This window comes from Crocodylus porosus, unplaced genomic scaffold (assembly GCF_001723895.1).
Source record: "Crocodylus porosus isolate Cpor-Errol unplaced genomic scaffold, CroPor_comp1, whole genome shotgun sequence".
Lineage (NCBI taxonomy): Eukaryota > Metazoa > Chordata > Crocodylia > Crocodylidae > Crocodylus > Crocodylus porosus.
The window spans coordinates 61,386,467-61,398,896 of NW_017728918.1; the positions used below are offsets into that span (position 1 = coordinate 61,386,467).

Genomic DNA, 12,430 nt, shown 5'->3' on the forward strand with positions numbered 1-12,430 from the left:
CTGCTGATTGTTGGGGAAGTGGAAACCGCTGTCTTCTAGATGTCACCCAGCAGCAAGCAGCGGGGCTACCAGTGTTCCTCCACCTATCAGCGGCAAGGAGGCAAAAACCACAGCATATTTAAAACTGCGGTTTTCGCTTTCTTGGCAACCAGTGGAAAGTGGCTCAGCTGGCAAGGCCCCTCTGCCAATCAGGCTGCTGGGAGGGGGGTGCTGTGGGGGCAACACAGACCCCTACTCATAGGTCATGTGCCTCAGAGCCCTGATCCTAGGAAAAACAGGGCTGGAAAGAACCTCAGGAGATGACTTAGGCTATCCCCTGTGGAAGGCAAGATGTAGGCCATCCCAGCCAAGCATTTGTCTAAGCCCTGCTTAACACCATCCCCTGGCAGAGGGTCCACACCCCTCAGCTGCTCACCCCTTCCCTGCTGGGCCACTCTCTGGACAGCCTTGTCCCTTGCCACAAACCCAACCTTCCCCGGTGGCAATTTAACCCCCTGGTGACTTCTTGTCCCCTCCCCTGTGGATGGTTCTAGCTGCCTCCTTCGGTATAGCAGCCAGCTGTGTATCGCAAGGGGCGTTTCTGGATTGCTCCTGTCCCCCCTGAACTCTTCCCCGCTCCCCCTCAGCTGTCCCGCCCCGCACAGGACACGGCTCCTCCGGGCCGGGGCTGAGCAGCCAGACGGAGCCAGTGCCTGGCTGGCTAGGAGGGCGCCGGGACCCAGGTCGGCCCGGGCAGGGCGGGGCGGGGCCGCGGCTGAGGGCACAGGGAGCGGCTGCGGGAGCCCCCCTTCCCTCAGCGCCGCCTCCAGCCGGGCGCAGCCGGAGCCTGAGGATGGAGGCAGGAGGCGGCGCGGGCGCGGCAGGTGTGTGCGGCGCCGCCTCAGGGCACAGAGCGGCCCGGTGCGGCCGGCCCCGGCTGCGGGGGCCCTGCCCGCGGGGGAGCGGGGCCGGGGGATCGCCAGGCGCTCACCAAGCCGCGGGGACGCAGGGGCTGATGGCGCTCGCCGGGCGCGCGGGGAAACGCCGCTTCGTCCCGCCGCCGCCCGGGCCCCTCAGCGCCCGCACTCAGGGAGGCGGGGGAGGGGGGATAGATAGCCCGTGCAGCCTCAGGCACCTGGATCCATGGCTAGATGTACGTGTAGGGAAGGATTGTCAGCTGCGGGGATAAGCTACCTATACTTAAGCAAACTAGTTGCTTAAGCATAGGTAGTTTATCTCCCCCAGGTAACAATGTCAGGACAGGCCCACCATTTTTTGCTGCTCCCTGACACAAAGAAGCTGCTGGTGGTGGCCCAGGGGCAGGGGGATGGGGTGTGTGGCAAGTGGCCCGATGCTGTGGGACCACCTGCAGTGGTAGGTTTCACAGGAGAAGATGTGCTGGCCCTACTGTCTATACCTATATCTAGCTATATATCTAGTCACTTGAGTCTGCATCTGTCTCTGTCTCTCTTTATAGGGTGGTTCAGTGGTAGAGTCCTTGTCTGCCACACACAGGAGACCTGGATTTGATTCCCCCAGACACATATACATCTACAGTCATGGAGGCACCAAACATCTGGACGCAGTCTGGTCTTTGGATTCTGTCTCAGTATTTCTAAAGAGAGGATGGCTGGGCAGCCTCCACTCCTCCAAAAATTCCTGCCCAGGCCTATGCATTGAAGGTCTGGGTGGCCCTCATGCATACACCATGATCCACAGAGATTGATGGTTGCCACTACCACCATCTATGTATAGAGACAGATCTACATCTGGGAAGGCCCCCCTCTACCTAGAGAGAGGTAGAGACAGATCTGCATCTATCTCTGTTGCTCTCTAAATTTAGCAATAGATACAGGTATAGATCTACGAATTTCAGCTCTGCGGGTATTCTGTGTACTCTCAAGTAACGATATATATATATAGGTATATAGAGAGATTGTCAACTATAAGGATGTACTTAAGCAGACAGCTAGCAATGGGTAGCTAGCAATGGGGATATACTACACATGCTTAAGTAAATAAAGATATATAGATTGTCAGCTCTAGGGATATTTTATGTGCACTCAAGCAAATATATATATAGCTAGATATAGATATGTAGATTGTTAGCTGTGGGAATATGTTGCCTATGCTCAAGCAGAGAGACAGAGACAGCTGTAGATCTATATATTTCAGCTCTGGAGATTTTATGTACACCCATGCAAATAGCTGTATAGCTAGGTATAGGCTGTCAATTATAAGGACAGCCTATATGGCCTCCTGTGTGCACTTAAATGGATAGACAGATAGAGAGACAGATGTCAGGATATACTACATATGTTTAAGCAAATAGATAAAGATTTATGCATATATAGACTGTCAGCTCTGGGGATATTCTGTGTACACTCAAGCAAATAGATATATAGTTATAGAAAAATATACCTACCACCACAAGGGGGCCCACAGCATCAGGCCACTTGCCACCCCCCACCCCCCACCCGAGTCATCACCATCAGCTTCTTTGTGTCAGGGAGCAGCAAAAAATGGTGGGCCGGTCCTGACATTGTTAGCTGGGGGAGATAAACTACCATTCCTGGGGCTGCAGCTAGGCCCACCCAGCCTCCTCAGTGCATCTGGGGCCAGCCAGGGGGTGCAAGCACCATTGAGGTGAAGGTGCAACCACAGCTGCGGTCTCCCAGCTGTGGGACAGGCTAGGGCCAGGGTTGGCTTGTGATGGGGGCCACGAGCTCTCCTCCTGGCTGCCTGCCTACTTCTCTGCCCACCCCTCTGCTGACCAGCGCTGTCCTGTCTTGTCCCAGTGGCACTGGTGTCAGTGGCTGCCTGCAAGTGGCAGAGGAGCAGAAGGGGGCCATGGGGCCTCCTGGCAGCAGATGGCCCTGGAAAGCTGTGCTGCCTGCAGGAAGCCCTGCGCCCAGACCTGGCCCCTGGGCCTGGCTCTGGCCTGGCCCAGGCCCAGCCAGAGGGGAGGAGGCACATACTGTCTGACCCAGATGTCCACAGCCAGGATGCCCATGGGCTGTGCTGTCCCTGGCATCCCAGGGAGACCCTGATTGGCAAGGACCCCTGGGCCCATGCATTAATCCATCCCTGGGAATATACTATGTATGTGTAGGCAAATAGATATATAAAGTTAGATATCAAAAAGGTGTACTAACTATATAGCTGGCTGCTACAAAGTTTTAATTTGCACATGTAGCAGGGTCTCTCCTGTGGCTGGGAGCCCCATTAGCTGACAGTGCTCCCAGCTACAGGAGTGCAGTATGCCCAGCCAGGGCTGGAAGTCCTGCAACTGAGGGGACTCCCAGCGCCAGCAGCTGCTGACTCTGGGGCCTGGCAACATTCTGCAGCTGCTGGAACCTAGAGTCCTGCAGCTGCAAGGGCAGGTTTCCTGCAGTGTGCCTTCTGGTGCCAGGGATCCAGCTGGGTCCTAGCAGTCTCAGGGCATGACTGTGATCTCCCAGCCTCTGGGGTTTCACGTACCCCTGAGGCTGGGAGATCGCAGCATCTGTGATCTTGCAAGGTCAAGTAATAGGGTGCGATGGGATTTAATGCCTAGTCCTACAGTCATGCCTCCTGCCATGGTAGGAGATGGCACGGCAGGAGATGCAATTGTGTGGATTGCACGTTAGATCCCATTGTGTCTTTATCTGGACATGTAGAGGAGCCCTCAAGTTCCCTAGGCAGCTTGTTGTATTATTTTTCTATTCTACATTAGAAGAATTTTTTTTCTGAGATTTTATCTAGGTCTATTTTTCTGTTGTCTCGGCCCATTGCCCTATGTCCTGCTTTCAGTGGCAGGGGAAAAAATATTTTTCTTTTCAGATGTTAAAGGCTGAATTCTAAGTTTCAAGCAGCTCTGTTCAAAACACTTAAGTAGACATTTCTCCCATTGAGTTGCTTGACTGACTTTAAACTTTAGCAACAAATATATATTGCTTGAATATTGTTTATTTTTCCTTTTAAATTTAAATGATTTAAATAGATGAATATGTTTAGGCCTCAATGTTGGTTGTCATAATTTCAAATAGGTTTATATATCTAAAACCCATTTTTTTATGCACACTGATTCCATCTCCTAATATATGCATGCTTCCAGAAAATTTCCAAAATGTCTTCCAGTTAATTTTTTTCTGCCATTGTAGTTTGATGTTTGCATGACTTTTATTGGCTTTTTTATATTAGCCATAATACCAGTTTCCCTGAATCCCTTGTTTGTCTCTTTTGAACTCTCCTATGAATGTTCTGTTACTTCTCCAAAATCCCATTTTCTAGTTCCATAGATAAGTGCAACATGAAACAGAGAATCAAGGCCTCAAGATCAGACTTATGCCTTCTAGTATGGTATTTAGGGAAAATTCATTAAATATGATAATCTGGTAGATTAATAGTTAATTACAGTAAATTTTTTTTACATTTTTTCAGTTTTACAAGCTTGTGGGTGCTTATTTCCATAAAATACATGCTTCAGAACTGAAGTTTAGTATGCCTATTCTACTCACAGGAGTCAATATCTTTCTTTTGCTGTATAAAAATGAGTCTGACAGTTTTTGGTTTCAAATTATAAACAGTCTTTTTAGAAAAGTGACATGCTTTAAAACTAATTGGATTAACATGGACTAATTTTATTAAATATGTATGTTTACTATAGCCAAACAATTAGTCACAAAGATTTTAAAAAGTTCAGAAGCATTTATGTTATTGATAAAATTATCACCATATCAGTGCTGAATGTGTTTGATTCTCATTATTATGATCAGTGGGGTAACACTAAGCATTTCCTAAGATTAGAGTAAAGATCAGGGCATAAGGAACGCTATCTGTTTTGTGAGGAAGAATGAAAGTTAGAGAAACATTTTTTATTTTGTTAAATACTCAAACAGGATCTGAATACATTTAGTAGAGAATAATCTGGGTATCATTTCAATCACTACTACAAAAGACAAACCAATATTCAGCATGTTTACTAGTCTGGCTCTTTGAATTAGTGTTTACTCACAATATCTTAGGCACTCTCCAAATGTATGGGAAGCACATGCAATGCCTTGAAGAACTCTCAATCTAATAAAACAGGTAAAAGGAGGGGAACGGAGAGAAAAATATACGGAAAAAGTTTTTATTGTTAAAAAAGGAAAATTTACTTAGGCTCAGTTGCTACACTAATTATTCTTATTTTTTATTAACAACTATTTAACCATATCAAAAACATATTTGAAGAATAACATAACAAAAACACATTTAGAGGTACAAGCTGTGATCATCTACAAAAATGTTTCAGTTACTTTTCTCAAAGGTGCTTTCCGTTAGGTTTTGCTCAAAAGGGGTGTATCTACATGTGCAGTAAATGTGCATGAATAAACTGTGGAGTTTACTGTGGTCTGGAACAGAAAGCTCCAGAGTAAATGATTCCATAGTTTGAAACAGCACGTGGAACCTGGTGGGAGCAGCCCAGGGCTTCCTGTGCTGTGGAGGGACTGGCTGGCGCATGAGGATGCATCAGCAGGGGGGCTGCCTGGTGGCTAGCCCCGCATTGAAGCACCCTCATGCCCCACCCAGCCTTCTCACTATCTACATTTGTGTTAAAGTACAGTAATTTACTATGCTGTCAGATAATACTTGTGTTTAATAGGACTATATGATGGTGCAATAAATTTGTCTATAATGGCTTAATTGCTATGCACATGTAGACACTGGCATTTTACTGTGCAGTAAATGTCTACTGCATGATAAAGCACACATGCAGAAGCACCCAAGAAGGACAGAACTAGGTCTTATGTTGCCTTCATTTTTAATACACTTATTTCCACATTGCAGTATAACTGTGGTACTTTTCTTTTGTAGTCCTAGTAGTTTAGATAGTTGTAGCAGGCAATTGGGTAGCATAAAATTCCTCATACTTGCCTTTTAGTGAAGCAGACAGCTTTTTCATGATGAATATATACCATATTCTTCTATCCTGTATCATTTGGCATGGTTGCCTGCTTCCACACTCTGGCAATCACTTTGCCAGCTGTTAAAATGAGGCGGATTCATAGAGCTGTGTAGTAATCCAGAGTTAGGTGCTTGGGAAATATCCCCAGAAGGAACATTTTGGGTGAAAAAGGGAGCCATAAGCCAGTTATCGAGCAAATGTTTCTTCTGATAGGAATCCAGAAACTCTATATAAAGGGCTTGTTCTACCATCTGTGTATGAATGTCCTTTTATTTGCATACAGCCTTTTCAGCATAGCTCAGGGTATGGTCTGGTTATTTTGTTAAGCCTAGATAGTGTGAGATATGCCTTGTGTAATATTTTGATCAAAGTCTTTCTTGTTGCCAAAGAGAAGAAGGTGGATCATGGACATTTATCCATTATTTTTATCTTCACTTCTGAGAGTTCTGTACCTAAATCTGTTCCCCATTTTTTATATTTATACCTTTGCAGGTTTTCTTGCTGCAAGGTTCATCAGAGGCATAACTTTTGGTTAAAGGAAAAAAACAAAATGTGTCATTTCAATCACAGTTGGAGAACCAATAAAAAAAGTTTTTCCTCTTGGATTTTGTTCTTAGCTGCATACACTGAAATTTGGTAAATCTGTTATCCAGTTTAGATTCATTGCATCAAAAGGCATAATTTTACTGTATTTTTGTTATATACCTTGTTTTCCTGTGCTCTAATTCTCTTACTAGATTGACTGCTAAATGATTACTTATAAGCTTTTGATTTTTAATAGGGGTGTAGATTTAGTGATTTCATGTAACTTGTGGTTAATTTCTTTTAAGTGACCTGGAAGAAGTGAGTGTTAATTAGGGGTGGAGGAGAAGAGGGAAGTAGCTTGTTGTGCAGCCCAGGTCACAGAGAATGTCTTGGAAGAAAGTGAGGACATTTGCAGAATAATGAAGAACAAAGAGTGCCATAACTGGTTGAGCAGAACATAAGGGCAATGAAGTAAGAAGCTGGTTAAAAAGGGAAGGACAAGATTTGTGAAGTTGTTGGGAAATAAAAATGAAAAACTTAAAACTGAAGAATCTGGAGAGCTATTGGAAAGATTTAAACAGAGTGGTGGTTTGGTAAGAGTAACAAGGAAGGAGGGTTTTTGGTTAGTGTGTAGTTGTTCTGACATTGAAAAAATAGAAATGCAAAGTGCAAAAATAGAAATATAAGAAAATCTGCTGTAAGATGTGCTTAGTAATTTAATCATGCAGAGCTTTGTAGGTAACACTCCTTTCCATTTTTGATATGGTAGTAGGCAAGTGGAATGAATGAATGAAATTGTGTTTTGTTCTGTTATTTTTTCATTTGGGTTCCATAGTGTCATATTCTATTTGTATTTTATTCTGTTCCCCATGAACGATGTGTGGCCCCAGTGGCTGGGGGGGCATGGCTTTGCCGTTGGTGGCAGGAACCCAGTGGTGGTCAGTGGAGAGCGTCTGTAGATGCCACTGGCACTGTCAGGAGCTGGGGGGTGGGGGTAGCGAGTGCCGACCAGGGGTTGGCGACCACCTACAAGCACCACCGGCAGTGGCAGCAGCAGCCAGGGGCAATCATGGACTGCCTGCAGATGCCACTGGTGGTGGGGTGGTGAGCAGCGACCACCCACAGATGTTGGTGATGACTTTTTGCAGGGGGTACACCACCACGTGCAGGGGGTGCACGTGCACCCGCTTGCACCCCTTACGCATCTCCCCCGCTCTTCCCTGTCTTACCTTCTCCAGATTTGACTCTGAGTAAGACTGTCCAACTTCTGAATGGCCAGGAGATACAGGACCCCCAACCATGCAACGTGTAGGCCACAACCCCCCACAAGCCATGTAACCCCTCCTCCCACTCCCTGCACCACATAGGCCCTGTCGTGTAGATATGCTGTACTACACAGGCCCTCTGCATGCGTGGATGCGATGTGATACTCCCTGCCCCATCCCTAGTGTGTGGCACTGTCACAGATCTGCAGATCCCCTGACCTCTCTCAGCCCAGGGACCATGCCACTCTGTTCCCTCACTAGGTATGAGAGTAGGCAAGTGGAAGAGGGAGGAGTGAGGAGGAGCCTAGGAACTCCAGTGGCAGCAACAACAGAGCATCATTTCTCAGTGGTGCCTGGAATAGGAGCCTTGAATGAATGGAAGTATGGTTTAACCTCTTAAGGGCTGCAAACAGCCTTCTGACTGCCAGTTGGACAGCCCTGCTTCTGTGTATATTCTCTTCAGTTGTTCTTTCTCTCTCCCTAGATCTAGATCTTGACTTTTGCTTGATCTTTGTCTACCAGCAGAAACTTTCCTTAATATTTAACTAGTTAACCATGCAAGTAGAAATTCTCAGTGTTAAGACTGAAATGAGCTAAATTAAATGCCGTATATAATGTTAATTCTAGGATCAATAGTGGGGTCTTTTTTGTTTTATCCCTACATCTTCTTTATTTAGGATAGTTTACAGTTCATAAAATCAGAGATTAATTGCAGCTATGAAACTGTGTAAATTACTTAGGATCTGTGTTACAGGAGCTATCTTGCAAAGATGTAGAAGTTGTATAATTTTATGCCTCTAAACAGAGAGGATTTAAGGTAATTTCAGTAAAAGTTCTCTCTCTTGCTTTTAGAAAGAGAAAGAGAAAGGACTCCTAGACTGATTTAGGCAAGATAGGTTAGAACTTTATAGGTTGTGACAAACCCGACCGCAGAGGACCCAGAGTCCAGAGTTTCTCCCCATTGTGTTGCAACACGCGGCAGGGAAGAGAGCGAGGCTGTTCTGGAATAACTCCTTACTTCCATTAAGCTTTACACTGCCCCCCCCTCCACTCCCCCCCTTTTATAATCCCTGCAGCTGGAGTAGGGGAATCTCTGCCTGCCCCAGGAGACCACTCTTGTTGGCTATGCAAAAAATTAGGTCTCCTTTTCCATAGAAAGGGCTAGCCTGGAATATCACTTGCCAAGCAATCAGTCTTTCAACAGACAATCAGTAAGAAGACAAAACAGCAAAATGATTTTTTATATAAGTAAAAAAGTATACAAGCAAAACAGGCCATAGGTTTGGAAACAGACAAACAAAACACAGATTCTTACCATGTCATCTGGCTACACCCTAGCCCTCCCGAGTCCTGTCAGTATCCCCTGAATTCAGTTTTTCTGTTGATTTTGCCTGGGCTGCCCTTGATCCCTCAAAGCCTGTGATTAAAAAGCCTCAATTCCATCTTAGCTAGACTATAAAAAGCCTCCAAGGCCAGCCCCTTGCCCCTTTAAGCATTATTTTAATTGTTTGTGTAGGGACCATTGTAATTCAGGCTTCAGGGGATTTCAGGGCAAAACCCCAGATGCAATGTTTTCCCAAAGCCTGAGAAAACTGATTTGGCCAGAAACGGCCGGAAACTGTAGAGGACAAGGGAGGGCGGGGAAAAAAAGTTAAAAAAAAGCTTACCTGAAGTTTGAAGAAAAGTAGCAGAACCCCAGGACCACTGTTGAAGCCCTGTGTTTTTCCAGGCGCAGCCTAGTACAGGTTGTTCGATCTGTTGTTGAGTGAGGTTGTTCAATTCTCTGCTTTGGTAGGGAGTTTAAAAGCCCTGCCCAGAGCATAGCAGGTAAGTGCCCTCTGCCTTAGGGGCTGCAGGCATAGGCATGCTGGGTACTTGCCCCCACAGATGGGTGTGGGGTGGAGGGTACCCCTTTTGCAGGGGCTTTCCCACACCCAGCATGTCTCTCCTGAGCCCCTCTTTGCTTTGCTGCCCTATGGGGGGGGAGGAGTTTGCCCCTCCCTTTCTCCGCACAGCAGGGCAGAGGAGTGGTCCTGTCAACCAGTCAGAGGTGTGGGAGAGCCCACCCTGAAGAACACCTGAAATTGACTCCAGTGAGCCTGCAGGGAGCCTGCTTCCCCCTTCCCTTCCCCCCCCACCCGAGCCTGAATTCTGGTGGTCCCTATTGATGTGTCACCAGAAACCTCCAGAAAGTTCTTGTCTTCCAAGAAACCTGGGGGCCCTGTGGGTGCATCCAGACACATGCGGTCGTGCAATTTGCAGCGCCACGTACTGTATTGTCTGGTGTTGTCTGTGCTGCAAGGGCACGCTGCTTAAGCGTGCACTGTGCGTTCTTTTTTTTTCCATCTTTTTTTTAACCCCTGTCTATCAAGGGGTCAAAAAAACTGACAGGAAAAAAAAACAGTGCAGTGCATGCTCAGGCAGCATGCACTGCTGAGAAGTGGGGCCGGGTCACCCAGAGCTGTGCTGCGGCTGCCGGCCAGACTCTGCCTGGCAGGATTGCCATGGCTGCAGCCCTGGGAGGCCTCCAGAACCCCAGGTAAGGGCCAGTGCTGGCCTCAGCCCCCCCTAACATTCCCAGTGTAACTTGTCACACGCCAAAACACCCTGGCACAGGCATTCTCCAGGGACAAGTAGCTGCAACACAAGGTGCGCTGCTGTTAGTTGTCCCCAGGGAACCAAACATCCACCCAAGTCTGGATGCATCCTGTGGGGTCATATCTTTCAGATGCATTTGCTATAGAGATGATTTCCCCATTACTGGTAGACGATGCCTGAGGGTCCAACTTTTTTGCCTGTGTTTGGGAGTGGCAGTTCATCTTGCCCTATAGCAAGAGAGATTTAGCAGTTCCACCCGCTATCTTTCCTTTAGTAAAACATATCCAAAACTGTAAAAATGTATATAGCCGGCATGACAAAATTAGGGATGTGTAAGTTTAAATGATTACTTGTCTAACCAATAAGCCCAGTGATAACCAGTTAGGTGACTAGCTGTTGTTTTGCATGGGGCAGGGCACAGCCTAGCGAGGAAGGGAAGCTGTATGGGGCCCCAGCAGGAACCACAAGTCAAGAGGATAGGCAGGCAGGAAGGAGAGAAGAGTGAGGAGGGGAAGGGGTCGGGTTAGTGGAACTAATACCCATAGCCTATGAGGTTAAAGAAGAAAACAGTAGACAGCCTAATGACTCATCAATTAAGCAATTAGCTGCTTGTTCACAAGTGCTCCTCCCCTCCCACAGCTGGGAGCTTCATGTGGGCTGTGTTGTCTGGCTGGGCTTGTAACTGCTTGCTCCCGGCCCTGTCAAAGGGCCCAGGAAATGGCTCCTAGCAGCAGCTTTTCCAAGCTCCTGTTATCAGGTAACCATTTTGCCAAATAATTAGAGAAGGTTAAATGAATATTTTTAAAAATAATATTTACATCCCTAAACATAACATAATGTGTACAGTGGTAACAATAATAATGGATACAGGATAATATTGGCTTTCCAATGAGACCACAAAGGCCATATCAATACTGTAAACGTAAGAAAACATTCATGATACACCGCTATCTCCCAAAACATAATGGAGTTTGTTACAACAACCTTTGTCTGTGCTTGTGAGCGAGCGCAGAGGTGGGGAAATCGAAGATAATGATACTGCGTTCCAGAATCAGTAGGTATTATTACTAGTGACACAGGAAAAGAGTCTGTTGGGGAGGGGAAAAAGATCATAAAAAGAAGGACAGCTTGTAGAGAGAATATATACATAATTTAAAGTTGATCAGAAAACCCAAGCTTACATCAGAGTTTTAACATTTGGCCTATTCTAGTGGAAATAAAACTGAAAAAGTGTCCTTTTATCTTTATAATACTCCTGTAGGTCCCATGCTTTCTAAGCCATCAACACTTTAAAAAGTCTTTTTTAATAATTAAAGTTGAGGGAGTTGAACTCTTGAGTGACTCTGGATTCTTATATGTAGAAATATGATGTTTTTCCACTAGGCATGTCACTAAGCAGAAAGTAAAAGAACTCAGCTGAAAATTCTGTCAGCTGAATCAGATCAAAAATGCAAAGGCAAAGCTGTCTAAACTTCTGAAGAGTTTAATTTAAGTTATATTTACGGAAGAGAAAATAGTTTTCTTAAGTTAGACATCTTAAAATGAGCTTTTAAACCTTTTCTTGTGAGGGTAAAACTATTTTGAAGTAATTTCTCACATGTGCTTTCAGTCCACAAAGGAAATGCACAACTATTTTTGCAAGGGCAAAACAAAGTTTGCTTATGCTTTTGCATCCTTGTGTTTTTTAGGTTTGTTTGTGTGCACGTGTGTTTCATACTTGTATGTTTTGATAATATCTTTTTAGAACTTTTATGGGAGTACAATCTGCAAAAGCATCCAAGTGGTTTAAAGCATGCCCCATTTTCAAAAGTGGGACTTTCAGGTTAGGTACAAAAGCCCAAGGTGGAATCTATCTAAGTTACACAGTTTTCTGTAAGCAGTTTTGTTTAGATTGGTAGGAAGCAGAACACACATTTGCTCTTTTGATGTAAAAATCGCGGTTCGTTTCTCGGGAGGCGAAAAATACCTTCAGCCACAGACACACTCTATTAGCAACACAAAAGGTATATATTTGCAAATAGGGTCAGAGAGAGAGACAAAAGATCAAACACTCTGCTGCCCCCGAGGGAAGCTGCCCAGCTGGCTTTATCCCCTCTCTCCTGACCACGTGTGCAGAAGGAGGAACTTTTACAAC

At 45.7% G+C, this 12,430-nt stretch overlaps 1 protein-coding gene across 1 annotated transcript in view; it reads left to right on the forward strand.

Annotated features, from left to right (window-relative positions):
- The first annotated feature begins 789 nt into the window (after nucleotides 1-789).
- The window catches only part of MEI4 (meiotic double-stranded break formation protein 4), a 47,533-nt gene continuing 35,892 nt past the window's right edge, over nucleotides 790-12,430 (forward strand). Inside the window, exon 1 of the mRNA XM_019537656.1 lies at nucleotides 790-863. Coding sequence (XP_019393201.1) covers nucleotides 833-863 — 31 coding nt within the window. The 5' untranslated portion in view covers nucleotides 790-832. The remainder of the gene's footprint in view (nucleotides 864-12,430) is intronic.